General features: G+C 41.9%; 1 protein-coding gene across 1 annotated transcript in view; it reads left to right on the top strand.

Annotated features, from left to right (window-relative positions):
- The first annotated feature begins 376 nt into the window (after positions 1-376).
- The window catches only part of Tex9 (testis expressed 9), a 35,598-nt gene continuing 14,773 nt past the window's right edge, over positions 377-21,201 (top strand). Inside the window, exons 1-8 of the mRNA XM_059268220.1 lie at positions 377-601; positions 3,439-3,502; positions 5,826-5,905; positions 10,723-10,771; positions 12,400-12,482; positions 14,069-14,247; positions 16,588-16,670; positions 17,086-17,259. Of these exons, the coding sequence (XP_059124203.1) occupies positions 10,745-10,771; positions 12,400-12,482; positions 14,069-14,247; positions 16,588-16,670; positions 17,086-17,259 (546 nt within the window). The 5' untranslated portion in view covers positions 377-601; positions 3,439-3,502; positions 5,826-5,905; positions 10,723-10,744. The remainder of the gene's footprint in view (positions 602-3,438; positions 3,503-5,825; positions 5,906-10,722; positions 10,772-12,399; positions 12,483-14,068; positions 14,248-16,587; positions 16,671-17,085; positions 17,260-21,201) is intronic.

The following is a 21,201-nucleotide window of genomic DNA, read 5'->3' as shown; positions in this document are numbered from 1 at the left end:
AAACTCGCGCTGACACTGCCAGCCTGAGCTCTCAGTCGTAGCGCAAATAAATGTTAGCCACCAGAACTGTACTGAAAAATCCATTGAAACAAAAACTACCACCTCCGATAGAGGCTTCTACGTGCTTGCTGTCTCTGCGTGGTGGGGTCAGAAACCTTTTTCACCTCCAGGCTGAGGGCTGGAGTTCCTGTCCTGAGTTAACTAACCTGAGTCAAAGCGCTAGTGTCGGTGGGTTCCCTGGGGGACTCGGAACTGCTGATCACAGCCCACACCGGGACAGCTCTAGGTGGAGACAGAAAGGAGCCTGCCTTCTGGCGGGAGGCTGCCCGAGACCTGAGAACTCTCGCGAGAAGACGTTGTTACCACGGCAACCGCATCGCGGTTTAGAAAGATGGCCGGGCGAAGTGTGGGAGTGCCGGTGAGTTCAGCCCCAGACTCCTGACCGGTGGCTGGGCTGCGGGCGCGCAGGCGGGACCGAGCCCAAACTCCCTTAAACTTGAGCTCTGCCATTCTGTCTGCAGAGACGCGGTGCTGCAGATACTCAGTCGCGCGGGCAGCTTGCAGCTGGACGAGACCTCCTCGCCCGCGAGCAAGAGTACAAGTGAGCATCCCTCAAGTCCCAGAGAGGTTACTGGGATGCCTTTCCTGCAAGGTGGCTGCATCTGGGGACCCCCTCCCTCCACATCTGCCCTTAGCCTTGGCTGTTTCACCAGAGCAGTCTGAGAAGGTGTTTGTAAGGGCAAAAAATGTAGTACAAAAACTGTGTTGGGCAGCAGGAGGGTTCTCTTGGAAGTGGCTTGGAACACACGAATTCCACCTCCCCACCCCCCAGTCCCGTGAGTGGAGTTCCTAGAGTACAAGATTTTGAAGATCCTCAAATTACTGGAATTTACTTTGTGCAAATTTCTGAAAGGCTTGTCTTCTAAATGAATCAGGTCCTGGCTACGGCGGGAGGGAGAAAGGATGATTTCTCTGCCTTGTCCCGTTCTCTGGCAGTTACCATGCTCCTGAGAACACCGGCTTCAGTTCTCAGCCACCCACCCCACCCCTTCCCCAGGTTGCCTGCAGCAGACAGAGCAACTCTTTCATTTTCAGTTAATCTTTTCGTTGCACGGCTTAAAACTGCGTTTTGTTGTTGCTGCTGCGCTTGCAAAGCTTTGACAGCTCGGCCTTCTCTCCTTTAACTTTCTGCCCTTCTCTCGCATATCCAGTGTGGAACTCTGCAGCCACGAGGGTACTTCTCTTTTCTTGAGGGAAATTACATCTGCCTTTGGATTGTAAAGCCCAGAGAGGCCTTTGACCATGCTAAACAGGGCCCCAGTTGTTTAATAAATGTTTTTTTTGTAATTAGCATATTCTGTTAAACTCACTGATAGGTTGTTTTGTTTTTGTTCTTAAACTGAGACAGGGTCTCTTTACATAGCCCTGGCTGTCCTGGAACTCACTCTGTGATGTATGTGGCAGAGGAATTTATGGCAGGCAGGTCACATTGGTGGATCAAAAACCAGAGAGTTGAGGCAGAAAGTGATGCTGGACTATAAACCTCAAAGGCAGTAGCTGCACTTCCCAAAGCAGCCCCACTAGCTGGCACCCAAGTGTGGGCAACAGTTCATTTTCAGACCTTAACTGTCTCTGTTCCTGCTCTTTCCTTCTCTTTCAAATTAGAATTCTGATTAAAAATTTTTATTGTCTTTACGGTGTCAATCTCCCCATTTTTGTGCCTTCCTACTCTTCCTTGGTGGCTTCCGTGATTTGTTATTATTTTAACGTTGTCTCCAGCAGGGTTTGTTTTCAGAGCCCTTATTTTCTAGATGAGACAATATCCCTGTCACCTGGCTTTACATTTCCCTCTGCTAGCTTAGCTTACCTTCTACACTGTGAAAGTTGGCAGAGTGTCTCTGAACCATCTGGATGAAATGAATCTGGACTCTTCCTCTGTGTGTGTGAATTACAAGGTAGTCTCTCCACCCCACCGTGGCCCCTCACCTGAGACTGTGGGTGGAGTCTTTACAGCCTGTGTTCTGTAGGTCATGACTCACATGCCCATCCACCTGTAGCTGCTAGGCTGTTTTGGTTTCATTTCCTCTTTGTGGCTCTCACTTAAGAGTTTCGAGTCATTCTTAGTGCTAGGGCATTTCCCTCGAGTTTGAGCGTAGTGATTATTTCCATACTTACATTTTATTTCTCATTTTAATGGATTTAGAGTAGAAAAATACTCTTGGTTGACCTGCATTGATTTGAAGTTTCAGTTGAAGTCCTCCTGATTAATTTAAGAAAAATTTAAAAATCACTTTAAATATAGTAAATGTATTTCTTAGATACTTTTCTCTTAACCAAATAATCTTAAAATATGAAAGTATTTCTTAAAAGTAAGGCCTTTTTAAGAAAGGATGTGGTGCTGTCTGTCCTTCCCCTCCTCCACCCAGTCCTCCTTAGGGTAGGGATGTAGGTGTTCATGTTATTTCTGAATCATGTACCAAAGGGGCAGGGGAAATCCCTCAGTGAGTCTCCTTGAGAACTCTTTGATAGAACTTCAAAAAAGCCACTGTTGTTTGGAAATGGGACCTTTCAATAGGAGAAAAAGATGTGTCTCATAGTGTGAGTCTTTATAAGGGAAATGTAGACAGGACTGGACTTCAGTGCACTAGGTTAACTGTGCTCTGTGGACTGTTGTGAAGCCAGTTAAGATGTTGACCATATGGAGAGAAATGTATTTATTTCCTGTTTCTGGGAGAATACAAACGTGTGTGTGTGTGTGTGTGTGTGTGCGCGCGCACGCGCGCGCGCTGCAGATGACAATGGAAGGGAATATTAAAAATAAAAAGGTCGAATGATGATAGTAAACTTAATTTTTCCCTTTTAAAACATTTTCCTTATAATCATTCTTGGGGGCTTACGTGGGCTTACTTGTATCAAGTAATAGTCATGCTTTTTGCTAGATTACAAATGGAGGCCAAATAAATCCCATATTTCTGATGATATTGGTACTGAGTGTATTGTATGGCTGAGTTGTGAGCTGGCTCCGCAAAGATAGTAACACACAGCCCAGGCAGGCCTCCCTGACCCTGGCCGCTCTAGTCATCAGGAGGCAGGATCCACCTGACCTCTAAAGATGCACAGTTGGAACTTGTGTTCTCTACAGGTAGGATAATCCTGGAACTGAGTTGAACTCACCCAGTTTTCTCTTGCCTAATTTACTAGTCAGATGACTTACTTCGTGGAAGATATGAGTAAAGGGCCATAGAAAGGCAGGGCAGTGATTACATTCCTGCCAGAGGTGGGAAGAGGCGGGAGTTCTAATATCTGTGTTCATTGTAGACTAAAAATGTTGTGTGTGCTTTGACATACATTGATTATGATGTAATTGCCAAAGTTTAATTATTTTATTTTTGTATAATTTGGGTATAACTCAAGTATTATTTTATTTTCTGCTTTTAGACGTTTAAATGCAGAATTGGAGGCAAAAACTGCTGATCTGGTTAGACAAGCTGACGAAGCAATAGTAAGTAGATGTAGTTTTTCCATGTAAGTGCTAATTTTTTAACTTTAAATTTAATACATAACATGCATATAAAAAATACCCAAAGCATCAATGATCAGCTTGATGAGTGACAAGCTAAATATGAATGTGTGTGCATAGGTGTAGTTCCAATGTGTATGATAAAAGTAGTTTCTGTTTAGATGCTCCAAACATGTAATCAGTAAGAACATTAATGTGAGTAATCTTTTCTAGTATCAAAATATTTGAGATTGGCTATATAGTTAAATTAACACCAAAAATTCCGTAGAGTTGAAAGTAACAGGGATCAAAGGTGAAAGCTGAGTAGTGAGAGCAGACATTGAGATTCTCATGCTAAGCTGCTTCCTATGCTCTGTAGTTGCATATACCTGAGATTCTTAGTGCTAGAATCAATCACATAGGCAGGAAAAATGTGAGGGCATCTCACCAGCCCACGGATCTAAGCATCAGCCTCCATTCTGGTATCAGCTTGGGTATTCATTCTTTAAGCATTGCCCCATAAGCACCGGCATTCCCAATGGTAATTTACCAGATGTACAGCCTTCCTAGAGGAGTCAAGTGACTGTTTTCTCACTTCATACTTCTTGTCCTGACTTCGCTGATTCTTTCTTTAAAAATCCCATTGCGGGGGCTGGGGGGCGGGGGGGGGGGAAGACCGTCAGAGCCAGGAGACTAGGGTGCCTGCGACTGGATGGCATCCCCCAAACCTGACACTCTCAATAATATGGTCGTTTGAATCAGACAAGCACAGTGACAATACCAGCTGGCATGCCAACATTGATGGGGAAAATTCAACATGGTCCTTCCATGGATGGAGAACCATGCGTGGCTGCTGAGGGTGGGTGGGGAGTCTGTTTCCTCCAGGAACAAGGTCCTACATAGGTTGTCCAACCCGTGTGTTCAGCTTAGACTGTGCACACAGGAGCAACGCTACATGGACTCAGGTGTAGTAGACTATTATCCTAAGGGGTGTTACTTTTGTTTCTGTTGCATTTGTTTAACTCTGTGAAGCTGTGTTACTGTGCCTGTCTAAAACACCTGATGGTCTAATAAAGAGCTGAACAGCCAATGGCAAGGCAGGAGAAAGGATGGGTGGGGCTGGCAGGCAGAGAGAATTAATAGAAGGAGAAATCTGGAAAAAGAGGAGAGCTAGCTAGCAGCCAGAGGAGGAGGAGGACTCCAGGGGCCAGCCACCCAGCTACACAGCAAGCTATGGAGTAAGAGTAAGATTTACAGAGGTAAGAGAACGGGAAAAGTCCAGAGGCAAAAGGTTTGCAGGGTAATTGAAGTTAAGGAAAGCTGGCTAGAAATAAGCTAAGCTAAGGCCAGGCATTCATAAGTAATTAAAAAAAAATCCCATTGCTCCCCAAAATGGAGTTGATGGAGGCAGGGAAGAAACTCTAATATTTTATTATTTTTTTATAATTTGTTTTTATTTTAATTATGTGTGTGACTGTGTGTGTGTGTGTGTGTGTGTGTGTGTGTGTGTGTGAGACCCACAGAGACCAGAGATGTCAGATCCCCTGGAACTGGAGTTACAGGTGATTAACTGTGAGCTTCCTGACGTGGGTGCTGGCACCCAAACTTGGCTTCTCCGCAAGAGTAGTAGGTGCTGTTGATTCTTCACTGAGCCATTTCTTCACTCAGTATTTTATTTTGATGCGCCATATAAATCCATAATTATTTCTTAGTTGAGGATTAAGAAATGCAGCATCTATAACATTTCACTTAATACCTAATAATTACAGATCTGCTAGTTGTATTTGCAATTAAATATTTTACTGGAAATATTTTACAGTTTTGCCAATATCTGAAGAGAAGGAAAATATTTGTCCAGAAGGACAGCATGTCATAGTAGAATGAGAGGTACATTTTGTATATGCTTAAGGAGTCCCCTAAAGAGAACCTTTATTTCCACCCTAGAAAGCACAGAGTAAAAAACCGAGGGGATTTGGAAGGGGAAGGCACCTTTCTTTCCCTAGAAGCTAGTGGAATGTGCTTTTGCCATTTTCCAATTTGCATTTGCTCTCTTTTGTTGTGTGATGGCTCCTCACCAGAAGCCTTGACTCTCCATGCTTCACAGAGCCTAAGGGTGTAAAGAATGTGAGGGCCTTAATGCTCTTCATATTTTAATCTTTGAGGTGATTTCCTTACACTGGAACAGGATTTATTTGTTACTGTGTAGCATTTCTAATGTCATAGAGACCTTGGACAGCTCTGAAATGATGAGTGTTTAGAGAGGTGTTAAACTGGACTCTCTGAGTGATGTTGTCTTGAATATTCACGGCGTTTCCTGTTTAACCAGAGAGACCAGCAGGAAGTGCGAGCCAGGCCCTTTTCAGCAGTAACTACATCATGCAGAGACGAAGATGGCTACAGCACGAGGTACGGGACTTCAGTTCTCCAACATGGCTTTCATTCCGTGATCCTTGTAAAACTTGAATGGATAAAGTCTTTTTGAAAATGTTAAAGTGTAATTCAGGGAAGAGTATAACATGTAAAATTGTAATTGGGGCTTTACTAGTCAGATACAAGACGAGTTCTTGCCTGTTTTATCTTGTGTAGCTCTCCAGGTGTTGTTTGAAAAGAGATATTCTTGTCTTCATTTGGAAAACTGTAGCTCAGGGAAGGTCAGTGCTGGGCAAAGGTCAAACAAAGTAGTTCCCCTGGAGTTGACACTACAGCATTTTGAGAGATTTCTAGGCCTTTCTCATACACTATCACCGCTCCTTTAGAGTCGTGTGTGAAGATGAGGTAGTGAGAAATTGTATAGACACATATGTTATTTTTTGAATTCTTGTACATTCTGGCACATCAAGAATTTAGGCAACCATAAAACAGTAGCTGTACATTTAACAAAAGTGTGGGCTCTCTGTGAGTGGAATTGTTTTACTCAGCAGGGACAGTGATGGCCCCATAAAACATTAGCTACACATTTAACAAAAGTGTAGGCTCTCTGTGAGTGGAATTGTTTTACTCAGCAGGGACAGTGATGGCCCCAAACAGCCCAGGCTGCGGCTTTGGCTTCTGACAACTCACAGCTGTTTCAAGCACTAGAAAACAAGGTTGTAGCCACACCCACAGCTTCTCTTCAGTGGGAGTCTCTTCCTGTTTCCAATGAGTGCCACATTTCACAGTGGAGTCTCCAGTTCTTTCTGAAGCCTGTTCTTCAACATGCAGAAGACCCAGGCACTGTGGCGACTAAATGGGCCTGACTCTGCTCTCCAGAAGCTAACACCTGAACACCTTTCTGTTAAGAGCACCAGCTGCTCTTGCAAAGGACCCTGGTTCAGTTCTCAGTCCCCAACATCTCACAACATCTGCAACTCCAGCTCCAAGGAATCCAACGCGTCTGGCCTCCATGAGCAGTAACATTCACACACACACACACACACACACACACACACACACACACACACGCTCTCTTAAACATAATAAACATCAAAATAAAAATCTCTTTAAGAACATCTGCCAGCTGTCCATCACCGTGAGGTAGGCAGTACTAACTGCTGGTGCTCTCCCATGCAAGACACTGCAGCACAGCTGTTGTGACTGGGGTCCTCTGTACGGTAAAGAGCAAGTGTTGTGCCTTCGACAGGGAAGAAGACACTCTAGTGTGTGGTACTCACTGGAACCAGGGAAGAGAGAATCATACAGCACAGAAACTGGGTGTGGCTAGAATTGCACTGTGTGACTCTCAACACAACTGTGAGTTCTCAGAAGACAGCTTCAGGACATGGGCTGTTTGAGGACTGTCACTGTTACTTTGCGTTTTTTTTTCTAGAAATATATATATATATATTATATATGATATATAAAAGTATTTTGTATCATTATTTGGTATGTGCATGTGTTCATATAACGATAAATCACTTATCTGCATCGTATATAATTCTATCTGGCGTTTAATGAAGAAAGATACTCAATAGCTACCCACATTCCAAAGTTTGGATTATAGATAAAATTGGGTCTGGCTTTTATCCAGTAAATAAAAGAACTGAGATGATGTATCAGCAGCTGATCTTAGTTCCTGCTGAAGCCAACAGAAGACTGAGTTTACAAGTATAAACATAAACTTGGTGATCTTCTTTTACTAAGTTTTTCTCATGTCCAAAGTGGTGATGAGGCCTCTGTACACCTGGTACAATTGGATTTTTTTGTTACACTTACTTATTTTGTGTGTGTGTCTCCGTGTGCCCACATGTCCGTGTGCACACGTGCATGCGGTGTGGAAGTCAGGACCACCTGTGACACTTGGCCCTCTCTTTCCACCATGCGAGTACCAGGGATTGAACTCAAGTCGTCAGGGGTGACAGCAGGTGCCGCTTGTCAAACCTGGACTATTTTCTTTCTTTCCTTCCTTCCTTTCTTTCTCCCCACACCATCTCTCCCCCTCCCTCCCTCCATCCTTCCCTCTTTCTTTCTTCCTTTCTTGACCAGGCTGACCTCAAAATCAGAGATCCACCTGCCTCTGCTTCCCAAGTGCTGGGGTTAAAGGCGTGTGCCACCACCACCACCCGGCTCCTGGAATATTTTCTTAATGCAGCTGTTTCAACAGGTGGCTTTTTATCATACGAAACATGGCATTTGATGATTTATTGGGATTATTAAAGATGAGAGATAATTCTATAAAGAGACCATTATCCTTTTCAGTGATAATCTTAAGACTCAAGCAGTGTATTCTGTGATAAGTCTTTAACACCTATGGTTACTCTGTCAGAAAAGCAGTAAGGAAACTAGAATTTACTTTCCTTTCGTATCACATCCAAGTTCTCTAGTGTGCTGAAAGCAATGTTTACCACCCAGACCATCTCAGTCATACTTCACACAAACCTTTCATGAGGTTTAACGTGAATCAGAGCATTGTGCTGCAGTGTGTCTTGGTGTGAGCGCACCAGCAGAGGTGGCATGCACACTTCACGGTGATGGGCAGCTGGCAGGTGTCTTAAAGAATTCTTTATTTTGATGTTTATTATTTTTGATTATGGGTGTGGGTGTGGGTGTGGGTATGGGTGTCTGTGCATGTGAATGTCACTGCTTGTGGAAGTCAGAGGTATTGGGTCCCCTGGAACTGATGTTGCAGGATATTGTGAGCTGTCCAACTTGGATGCTAAGAACTGAACTCTAGTCTGGTGCTCTTAGCTGCTGAGCCTTCCCTCCTGGTAGATGTTTTTTAACTGTATAGATGTGTGTGGGAGAGGTAGGTGGTAGGTGGAAGGGGACGAAAAGTTCAGGAAACGTGCTAATGGCTAATGAAACGTCAGACATTAGCTTGAAATAGGAAAGTTCAAGATGCTCATGTGCAATTTTGGAAACATTTTTGTGTCGTGTATGAAAAAGGCTATTTTCAATAAACTTAAGATATTTTGAAAGCTTATTTTCTTTTGCAGAGATATTTCTGGTAGATATGACCTAAGTATATCTTCAAGTTAAGTAGCAAAAAACCTTATGCATGGCCAGGGCAGTAGGTGACATCTGATAGAAAGTGGTTTTATTTTGTGTGTCCTCCACTGTGGCCAGTCATTCCTAGGGCATATGATGGTACTGTCCCTATAGCAGCCATAGATAATAACATGGTATAGTCCGTGATATTAATACAGATGCTTTAGACAGTGGATCTGCGGCAGGAGCTTTCTGTGGAAAGGGACAGATAGCAAATGTTTGAGGATTTGTGGGCTTAGATAGTCTCCATCACAACCACTCAACTCTGCTGTTGTAGAGTGAGTGGGTGAGGGTAGATCCAGCCTGTTGGTGAGCCAGTGTATGCATACACTAACAGATCTGCCTTGTTTTAAACTACAGATATACTCTGTAAACCTAAGATAAAAGGTTCAGGGAATAAAAGGAATTTAGATTTATACATTCACTCATTAGATGCCTATTTACTTACATTAAAATTTACATGTGAAGTGCTATGCCAAATTCATAGCATTAAGCAATACGAAAGGCAGGTTGGACTCTACTCTCATGAGTTCATGATGTTATGAAAAGAGAACCTGATGCTGTTCAAGTGCATTGGAATGGTGGTGTTGAACATGCTTATGAGTAAAAGTGCTGCAGTGGGTTGTTTGTTTTATTATTGAGAGAGGAGGGGAGGAGAGCGTGAGCGCACGAGAGCGCATGCTCATGTGTGCCACCATGTATATATGGAGATTAGAGGACAACATGCTGGGATTAGTCTCCTTCTGCCACGTGGGTCCTGTGGATCAAACTCAGATGGTCAGGCTTGGTGCATTTGCATGCTGAGACATCTTGCCAGCTCTAATTCCTTTAAGAAATGGATAGCTCATCCAGACCCACATCCTAGACCTTGTATTGATTGGCCTATTCTAACATCTACCCCATCTATGACCTGCTGGAGTGCGTGAAGGGACTGGTCCTGCAGAATGATCGCCACAGGATCCCCATGACTGGGGCAACAGCAGGATATCTGAGAGGAGTTTCAGTGAGGGTCCAGTGATGATGGTGTGCCAGACCAATGACTCATTGCGATGAACACTTGTGGGAAGGGCCGACTGGACAAAAGTATACTGGGTGGTGCACTGCAGTGCCCAGTGCCACTAGGATGAATAAACAGGTGTTAAAGAGGCAAGAAAGATGGAGGAGTGAGGTGATATTTTTTTTAAATTAATTTTTTTGGATATTCTTTTGGGGGGTAGGATGCTTCAGGGGTGAGGGACAGATATGGAGAGACTGGGAGGTGAGCAGAGTTGGGTGCATGATGTGAAATTCTCAAAGAATCAATAAAGAATTACATTCATTCATATATATATATATATATTACATATATTCATATATATATGTATGAATGAAATGGATAGCTCTTTGTATAGCCAATCATCACTTATGATTTATACTAATAAAAATTTATACTATATTTTCCTAAAAAAATACTGCTATACCTTCTCTGTAGCAAAATATTTAACCTAAGCACTTTTTAATGGCCTTCATTCAAAATAAATTAATGTCTAGGAACTAGAATCAAAGTAAAATATAATTCTTCGTGCATATATATTATTAAATATATACTATGTCTAGATATAATTTATATGGAAATCAACTTTATAATTCACATTCAAGCTAATGTATTGCTAAGTGGAAATAGAGCAATATTTCCTTTTAGAATATAATTACTGTTGACTTTCATGGTGTCTCAGCATAATGTCATCTATTTTAATGTAGTGCTTACTTTTGGTTTGTAGAGATCTGTTGTCATCTGAAGGGATGGCCCATCCATGGTCAGAAACCAAGGTATGAAATCAAACTTTCTGTAAATGCAATTACATTCTGTAGAATTTAGGACTTCAATGAAAAAAAAAAAACAACCCCACACATTTATTTGTGCCACAGCATGCATGTGGGGGTCAGAGGACAACTTGTGGGGTCGGTTCTCCCCATCCACAATGTAGACTCTGGGAATTGAACTCAGGTCATCATACTTGGCAGCAAGCACCTTACCTTTTTAACCATCTTCCTGGGCCCTAGGGTTGTTTTTTGTTTTTAAAGAAAAATAGGGAAAGAATGTGACTCAATAGATAGAATGTAAAACTCAGATGTGATACGCTCATTCAGCGTTGCTTATAAAAGATCTTGAATAACTTCTTCCTTGTAATTCCACTGAATAATTTGGAGGGTAGTGAACAAAGTTCTAAAGAAAAGACTTTGTAGGATTAGGCTCTTTGCTTCTCTATGAATCATAATCTTGTGGTGGTTTGAAAGAAAATGGCCCCCAAAAGGAGTGACACTATTAGGAGGCGTGGCCTTGTTGGAGGAAGTGCGTCACTGTGGGGGCAGGCTTTGAGGTCTCTTTTGCTCAAGCTTCTCCCAGTGTGACTTTCAGTCAACTTCGTGTTGCCTGCAAGATGCAGCAGTCTCAGCTCCAGCACCACATCTGCCCGCGTGCCACCATGCTCCTCACTGTGATGATAATGGACTGAATTTCTGAAACTTTAAACAAGCCACCCCAATTAAATGTTCTCTTTATAAGAGTTGCTGTGGTCATGGTGCACAGCAGTAGAAACCCTAACTAAGACAGGTCCTCATCTAAAAAGCATGGGGTGGAAACTGGGCACCCTGGGATCTCTAAGTTTCTATGCGAAGCTCTTCTAAGTTAAGGGAACTGTACACCTCAAAGCCAGGAAAGGCTGCTTGGCACAGGGTTGGCTAATAAGGAGAACTGAATTCTGTGACTCAAAACATCCTGATTTAACATTCACTAGCTAGCTGAATATACATGCATCCTTGGGACTCATTTTCTGTACTCCTGATTCCGTTGGTCCGGGTGATGTCTAGGTCTTTCCTGCACAGTTCTGGGATTCCTGAAAATGCAATTGAATTAATTATATAAAAGTGCCAATTTTTATTTGTAGCAAAATAACAATTCCGTATGTTACAAAATTTTGGGGGCTAGAGAAATGGCTCAGTGGTTAAGAGCACTGGCTGCTTGTCCAGAAGACCCTGGTGCACCCACATGGCAGTTCACAACTGTCTGTAACTCCAGTCTCAGGGTATCTGACATCCTCTTCTGGCCTCCAAGGGTACCAGGCACACATGTGGTGCACAGACATACATGCAGGCAAAACACTCATACACAAAACCCAAAACCAAAGCTAAACCAAACAAAATTTCTGTTGTTAGAAATGGTTAGAGTTGGGCACTGGAGAGATGGCTCAGCAGTTAAGAGTGCTGGCTAGTCTTCCAGAGGACCCGGGTTCAATTCCCAGTACCCACATGGCAGCTCGTAATTTTCTGTAACTCCAGTTCTGGGGGATCTGACACCCTCAAACAGACACAACAGTGCACAGGAAAAAAAATCATTTTTTAAAAGAAGAAACGAGTAAACTCTTAATTAATTGGTAGTTTCAATTCTTTTTCTCTAGCCAAAGACCAAAAACACTGGTTCTGTAAACAAGGTTCAAAACAGACTCCACTCTGCAGATAAAGAAAGGAAAACAAATTCAAGGTACAGTATAGTTTGCAAGCATGACTTTCCTTTTCAGTTTTACAGTCAACAGATTCAGCATTCTTAGCTATAAATTTTCTGTTTCTGCTGATTTTTATAAAGCCTCCAATATAAAGTGACTGCATGTCTCCCAACATTGCCAGTAATTTAAAGCATTTGCAGCTTGGAACTGTTTACAGCAGTTAATAAACATTTTTTTGTTCTCTAAAACAAAATCACTACCTTTCCATAATTTTTACTGTTGTTTTTAATGAGACATTATTGAAACTGGGACTGAGATCTGGGTTTTATTTTGTTTAAAGATTTTTAAAAAGTGTATAAGTATGTATGTGTATTTGTGTGAATGTGTGTCACTTATGTGCAAGTGCCCTTCAAGGCCAGAAAAGGGTGTCAGACTCCCCAGAGCTGGGGTTATAAATGGTTGTGAGCGACCATGTAGGTCCTGGGGACCAAACTTGGGTCCTCTGCAAGAACAAGTGCTCTTAAATGTTAAGCTCTCTTTCTGGCCCCGGAGCCTGGGTTAGGTTCTTGCAAACTGTCTTCTAGTTCTTGACAGCTTGACAGAATGCCACACATTATTGTGGGAATGGTTTGATAAGATATAAATTAGGTTATGTCATAATTGTTATTTACATTCTGCTGGATGTTTTTTTATTGTTTTTGTTTGTTTGTTTTGAACGAGTACAAAACTACCCTTAGGATCATAAGCATGTCTTCATGAGACTGGATATGATGAACTTTTTTTTTTAATAAAAGGAAAAGAGTTTGGTTGTAACAACCAGTAAGCTGTTTAATCTTTATGTCTATGGCCTGCCCAAGCTGGTAATTACATATATAATAATGGGGAAATCTTTCTTAACTCTTGTGTCTTTTAATTACTTAAAAAGAAAAAAAAAATAGAATTGAAGGGATAGAAGATAAAATTAACAAAGACAGCCTGAAGAGATCATTGGCTAAATTGCATGTATCACTGCAGAAGTCTCTTATTCAGTCTTCACAGTCACTATTTAAATAAAAGGTGGTTATTGCAAGAATTCACAAGCATTTGCCTTCATGTTAACAGTAAGCTTTCAGAATCAGTCTTGGTGACATCCCAATGCATTTGGCCTGGTCCAGTCCTCTGTGCCTTTGGAAGTGAGTTTTATTTCCTAATTCTTCCTCCACTTAATGTTAAAAAGTTAAATTCAACATTTTGGTCAACTTTGATTCTTGTCAGAATGTGTTTCCTCACATTGAAAATGAATGTTGCGTCTGATGGCACTGAAGACCTGGTAATTCTTCCTTAAGTGGTGAAATCCCTCCCAGTTTTCAGTCTCAGGAGAGGGCAGCCTCACCTTGGACAGTTCTCCACCAGCATGCAAAACTGAAACTGTAGGCTGGATCTGCCCAGCAGGCCTGGATCCCCCTCATAAAGATTGAATGCCTACTAGGACTCTTAGAGCAAAGTCCTCAGAGTAGCCATTGTAGATTTCATCTTAAGTTTAATTTTATAACAGGTTTATCAGCGTTGTGTTTGGGCAAAGCTCCATCCCCTCCCCCATCATCCCATTCTGCTCACGTGTGTCCTTACATGCTTTACTTCTTAGTGTAAAACTGAAATATCCCAGTGTGCAGACTGCCAATGATGTGGCCATCCCAGATGATTTTTCAGACTTTTCCCTTGCCAAGACAATTAGCAGAATTGAAGGGCAGCTGGAAGGGGACAACTTGCCAGAGTGCGCAGATGACGACATTTTCTATGGCGTTAGTAAGGACATTGGGACAGGTAGGTTTGCTTTTGTTCCTAGTTTTTCTTTTAACGTTACAGCTATTTAGAAAAAGAGATTTGGGAGAACTATTCTTTAAAATTTTATTATGAATATGGATTTATGTCTAGATAATAATAATCTAGGGAGTTGTAGTAGATGGAAGGAAGATTCTAGATGAAGTCAATTGGCCAAGTAATTGTTGACCCAGGGCGGTGGTGTGAGTTCCCTGAACTTGCCTCCACTTTCATATGTTTGATATTTTGTATTGTAAAAAGTCATGACTATAGTACTGTTTTGAGTTTATTGAAGTTTTCAACTGAAATCAAATGTTCCATAGCTTATCACTGAAATAAAGTTTCTCTGAGTACCTTCCATTTATTTTTATTATATTCTGTTTATTGTATGTTAAATCAATATATTTGAAAAGGATAAATGAATTGATATAGCAACAGATAAGCAATCAAATGAGTTTTTCAATGAATATAATTTTCTTTCTGGTTGACTTACATTCTGCATATAACTAGAAAAAACACTGAGTTTTAATCATCTAAAAGAATTGTATTTGTTAGCAGCAGTGCCTCTAAAATTACTGAAATTATGAGGAGCCACCTGTGCTGTTGGAACAACAATCCAGAACAATTGGAATGTGTGAGCACTGTTACTGTGAACTGTCGTTTGGCTGTGTAATGAATTTGGGTGTGCAGTATGGTTAGCTGTGACTCCAATCTGGCTACCTAGCCCCTCTGTGATAAGTGTCTCCATTTGAGGATTAGAGTTGGTTAAATGATGTCTTGAACACAGCTTATGCATCGCAAGAGGCTGACAGTGTGTCTTTTTCAAATACACAGTTTACTGTTCACACATTCAAAGTGGGGGGCGGACAACTCACAGAAAATGCGTCTTAACAGCCTAGCTCTGAGTGATGTCACCAGTGTCTGGAGGTGGGATTCACTCAGGACAGTGATAGTCAGAGCACAGGACAGGTAGCAAGTCTGCTAGCCCAGTGCACAGCAAACCACCATGACTTCAGGCACTGGTGGGAAGGGCAGTGAGTGGGTGCTGACTCTGAGGCAGATGGTCCTTCAAAGTGGCATTGCTTGAGCTCAGTAGAGACCAAAGAGTCATGCTTCAGTTGTGCTTAGCCATTCAGACAGGGTGCCAGACAGTGAGTGGTCACCAAGGTCACTGAATAGTCACTTATTGCTAGCACAGTGGCTTGTGTACATTGAGGTACGTTGGAGACCAGCCTCTGTCCAGCTGCCTGGTCCTTCTGTGGCTTGTCCTCTCCTTGCAGACTTTTTGGCCCCTGCTCCTGATTGCTGTGGGCTGCCTGCTCCCAGGGCGTGGCTGATACACTCAGGTGCTCACTTCTGTCCTCAGCATGGTCTGGCTGTCGGGATGTTTAGCGGGAGTGTCTCCATCTTATTTTCCTCTTTGTAGTTCTAAGTGTTCACTACAGATGGTCATAAAGTTTATCTCTGAAATTCTGATTCTCTGAAGAATCCTACACATTGTGTGTGCTGATGATTGGGCTACACCCTAGTCAGTCACAGTGGGAAGCAATTCATTTATGCCTTTGCAGCATTTATTGACCTAATCAATCCTCTGGGACCATTAGAGGGAAGGACAAGGGCAGTAAGCGAATTAGAAAGTTGGCTGTCACTCTTCAGATACCTTCTAGGACATGCTGGGCAGATGTTTGTTCCTGGAGCCAGTCACCCGCTGCCCTGCTACAGTACAGAGATGGAGAAATACAGGACCAGCTGCAGGCTTTACCATGAACACTGCACCTTCCTGTGGCCACCGTCTCAGTATTTTTCCTCTTCAGTGTGCTGACCTGGGTGTCTTATTCCAGGGAGAATATTCTTGTGCTCCAGATGCTTGCTTGGAATGGCTGGGTTATGGGTGGAATAGAATAATCTGGAGTTAGTTTGGAAGCACAAATGGTAAGATATGAAGCTTTATTTTTGCTAGAGAGGATTTGTTTGTTTCTGTCAAATTCTTGGATGTTGTCAGCCTGAGACCACTATAAACTCTGGTTGATATTGTTTGGATCACTGTGGTAGGTGTGAGTGCCGTCTTTAAATGTATACGAGCCCCGGCTTGTAGGTCTGGTTTTTAGGAGGAGGGGTTTTGTCCTTGCCCCTGTCTTTACTCACTCTCCGTGGTCTGTGTGAGCACCTGTTGCAGTCCTTTTCTGTTGTCTGACCTGGGGAGTGTTTAATGTTTACAGTGTTCCCACCACAGTCTCCTGTTAGATTGCCTACTTTGACTGTTACTCTTAAAATATGATGTCTCCCAGTTGATAATGTCTTAGACTTGGTAAAAAGCAGTCATGTGATGATTTGACTCCACAGAAGCCCAGATCAGATTTCTAAAGGCCAAGCTCAATGTGATGCAGGAGGAACTGGACAGTGTGGTGTGTGAGTGCAGTAAGAAGGTAAGCTGGGAAGGCCTGCTCACAAGAGTGCTCTACTGAAGACCCGAGGGACAGTCTTAATTATATTTTTAGATAGCCTTATTGAGATTATAATCCACAGTTAAACATCAGATTCAAAAATTGTATCTAAATACCAAACTTTATTCTGAAATGATGAGTTACCACAAAGCTTAAGAATGTACCAAAACTGTTGAAATTAGAATTTACTATTTTAGACTTGCCAGATAATAAGCTATTCAGTATAAAATATCTGATTTCCATTTCTGACAGTGAATATGGAATGAGCTTTATTTTTCTCAGGAATTCATGTAAATATCTCATCAAAGACCATCTGAGGCTCTTTTGTTTTCTGCTATGTGTTTTGATGTCAGTTCTTGTATATTTTTTACATAATTGACAATGTCATTGATTGTAGGAGGATGAAATTCAGGATTTGAAGTCCAAGGTGAAAAATTTTGAAGAAGACTGTGTGAGACAGCAGCAAACAATTACGTCACAGCAGTCTCAAGTGGAAAAATATAAGAATCTTTTTGAAGAAGCAAACAAAAAATGTGATGGACTACAGCAACAGCTCTCATCCGTAGAGAGGGTAAATTTTACATCTCCTGACACACTGAAACTATTAGAACTACAGTCTTGGTAGTTGTTCAGTTATTAATATTTACTGAAAACATCCCCCTTAAACAGAGTATTTGACAACTCTTTGAGGTACATATACTGTATTTCACCTCCTAGTAAAGTATGAACTTCAGTGGCTTTTAGTATATTCATGAATTCATGTAGCCATGATCTCCAATGTAGAACATATTCATAGCCTCCAAAAGATGACTCTTACCTTTCAGTTTCCACAACCCCCATCTCATCCATGCTAGCATTGGGTTACTACTACTCTGTTTTCTGTCTCAGTAGATCTGTCTGTTCTGGAAATTTCCTTGTACATAGACTCAAATAATATGCAGTCTTTGTGATTGACTTCTTATTGGAAAAAAAAATTTGTTTGATTTGTTTTTTTTCTGTCCATCCTTGTTGCAACACTAATTGTTTTATTCTTCTTTAATTGTCAAGTATATTCCATTACATGAATATAACACATTTTTTAATTTATTGTTTGTTTATGTATTTGTTTACTTACCTTGAAATGCTGGCGTTGAAGCCAATGCCTTTCACAGGGACAGCTGCCAATTGTTTCTTAATGCTGTTACAGAGCTCTGCTCCTTCAGCAGCGTGATGGCCCAGTCTCTGCACACTCTCACCTGCATACCCTAAGTTATCCTTTTGGTTACAGCATCCCACTGGCATGAATGGCTACGGTTGGGTCTCCATAGTAACTGATGATGTTACTCATTTTCCATTTATGTACCTTCTTTGGAGAAATGTTGTCCTTTGAGACGCACGCACGCACGCACGCACGCACGTACGCACGCACGCACACGCACATGGACATGAGTTCTGTGGCCCATGTGTATGTACCCCTAATATAAACACACACTTGCACACATGCAGTAAAGAAATTTAATAAAAATCATCTTTATTGGCTGGGTGTGGTGACCTCTGCCTTTAATCTCAGCACTTGGGATTCAGAGGCAGGTGGATCTCTGAATTCAAGGACAGTCAATTCTACATAACAAATTCCTGGACAGCCAGGGCTACATATAGAGACCCTATCTCAAAAAACAAAACAGCCGGGCGGTGGTGGCGCACGCCTTTAATCCCAGCACTCGGGAGGCAGAGCCAGGCGGATCTCTGTGAGTTCGAGGCCAGCCTGGGCTACCAAGTGAGTTCCAGGAAAGGCGCAAAGCTACACAGAGAAACCCTGTCTCGAAAAACCAAAAAAAAAAAACCAAAAAAAAACAAAAAAAAAAACAACAGAAAACCAACTTGATTTAGGAATGTTTTAAAAACAGTGAAATGTATTTGTTCTAAATACACACTTTAGTGAGTTAGTTTGTCAAAGTGGAGGGCACAGACTTTGGAGTCAAACACATAGTTGGATTCCTGCCCTGCTACTACCTTCTATTGGCAGTTTGCTTAGCCATTCGCTCAGCGTTCCTTTCTATAGTATGTTTTGCCCGGCACATACCACTGAAAAGATGGCCTTTGTTCCCACACAAAGGACTGATCTAAGCAATGTTGTCCTCTGACAAGCTAATCCACTGGATACGATGGACGCGACATTAACAACCGATTCAGCTAATGTAAAGAAAATTTCTGTCCCCTGCCAGTGTCCTTTACATTCTTTCCTGTATGTCACCAGCCCCTGGGCACTGTCCCAGGCAGACAGTGAGCCACATTTTCTACTGCACACTGGTTTTTTGGTTTTGTTTTATAATGCTCTAAAATTTCATATTGATGTAATCATAAATGCACTTTTTATGTCTGGTCACTTTTGTTGAGCAGTTTTATTATTTTTGTTTTTACATATTACATGTTTTCGTTTGTTGCTCTGTATTTATTCACAAATACACTACATTTTAAAATTGCTAATTACAAATGATATCACTGTGTTTCCATTTGTCATGGACACAAGTCTTTGTGAGTACATATCTGTTATTATGATGTTGGATAAATACCAATGAGCAGAATTTCTGGATTTTATGAAAAAGTCCATGTTAAAACTTTTTAAGAAACTGCCAGGTATGGTGGTACCTCTAGTTAATCCCATTACTCAGAAAGTAAAGTCAGGAGGATTAACAGAAGTTTGAGGGAGGCATGAGTCCTGCAGTGTGTTCCAGGCCATCCAGGGCTGCCTAATGAATTTGTCTGGAAAAATGAAAAAAAAAAAAAAAAAAGAAGCTGGGCATGATGGGAGGCACTTGGGAGGTAGAGGCAGGCAGATCTCTGAGTTCGAGGCCAGACTGGTCTACAAAGCAAGTTCTGTTACACAGAGAAACCCTGTCTCGAAAACCCGCCCCACCCCCAAAAAAGAAAGAAACACCCAAGTCAAACAAAAAAAATATACATGTAGGGAAACTATTAACCTGTGTTCCAAAATGCTTGTCCCACCTGGAATTCCACCAGTGTCCTGACCGTGTCCCCACCACTGCCTCAGCTCAGAGAGGAAGTGTGTGTCTTTGCATTGCCACTTTTCCTTCTCCTGACTGCTGATCTTGTCACGTGCCATGCCATGGGCTTCTCTGTGGTCCGTCTGCACGTGTGACAAGACCTGGCTTCAGGGCTCTTCCTGCGTCCAATGTAATCCCCTCACTGGAAGCCTGGGGATTGTGTGTCATCTTGTGTCATTTTACTTTGCTTCTTTTTTTTTTTTTTAACCATGTGTTTCCAAAGGCAGAAGTTTTAAGTTTTTGGTGAATTCTATATATTATTGTTTTCCTGGAATTTCTGGTTTTTCATTCTGTCCCGAAACTTCTGCCTGCTCCCAAGCCATGGCGATTTTTCTTCTAAGCATTTCGTGTAGTATGTGTATATCAGTATCCTATGAATCATATATGTGTGATCCATTTCAAGGTAATTTTGTGTGTAGTATGAAATAAATTTTTTTTATGTAGGTAATAATGTTGTGGGAAATACTGATTTTCCCCCCATTTTATTACCATGCCATTGGCTATGGGGCCCAGTGCAAGACTTTTAAAACAAAATTGAAGACTTGGGATTTTCCATAAAAGTTTTGTTGGGCAATATGTGAAGTTTGTTGTTGTTGTTTGTTTTTATTTGTTTGTTTTGGTAGCAGCAGCTTTTTCTGTTTGCAGGATGCAGTGTGTCTTCTCTGCATGCTGTAAAAGTTACCAGGATGTAGTGTTAGGCTTGATGGTCCAACCTTTTATCTCAGCACTTGGAAAACAGAGGTAGATGTATCTCTATGAGTTTGAGGCTAGCCTGGTCTACATAGGAGACTGTGTCTCAAAAAAAAAAAAAAAAGTTAGCAGTGTGATTGAAAACTAATGTTTTCCAAGTTGGTTTTCCCTTTCTCTAGTGGATCTACTTGTGGAGAAGCTTCGTTTGTTTCTCTGCTGTTCCTCTCCTTGCTGTCCTTTTCATGCTCTCAAGAAGGAGACAAACAATGGTTTTCAGTTTTCTGAGGAGGAAGTTACAAAGTCCCCAGCAGCAGAGGAGGGCCAAGGTTCATTGCATCCTCCTTATCGAGGCTGGGGTGAGGTGGTGAGCTCTGCGGGTTTGAAACCCAGTAGGCCTTTTTTGCCTTTCCCATGTGAGCAGTGAGAGAGCCCACAAGCTCCCCTCGTAGCTGCCTCCCACAAAGCTGTGCGGCAAACTGTGACGGCAGATGGCCGCCAGGCGCAGCTTGATTTGTTTAGAGACCTACATAAGGAGCAGCATGTGTTTTGTTTTGTTTTTCCCTTTAATTACTCAAAACCACAGAGATGAGTTTCAAAGATGATGTGATCTAGCCAACGAAGAAATATTTAAAAAGACAAGTGTCGCATTAAAGAGAGCTCCAGCTCCCCACTGATTACTGGGTTTTCTGAGTGCTCTTTGGGGGCTCTGGGCCAGCCAGGCTGTGTGTTGTATGGGATACAATGGAGGCATTCAATATTATAAGACAAGCCCGAGTCAT

This window comes from Peromyscus eremicus, chromosome 7 (assembly GCF_949786415.1).
Source record: "Peromyscus eremicus chromosome 7, PerEre_H2_v1, whole genome shotgun sequence".
NCBI lineage: Eukaryota > Metazoa > Chordata > Mammalia > Rodentia > Cricetidae > Peromyscus > Peromyscus eremicus.
Note: the sequence above shows the minus strand (reverse complement) of the source record. Positions and strands in the feature narration are given on the sequence as shown.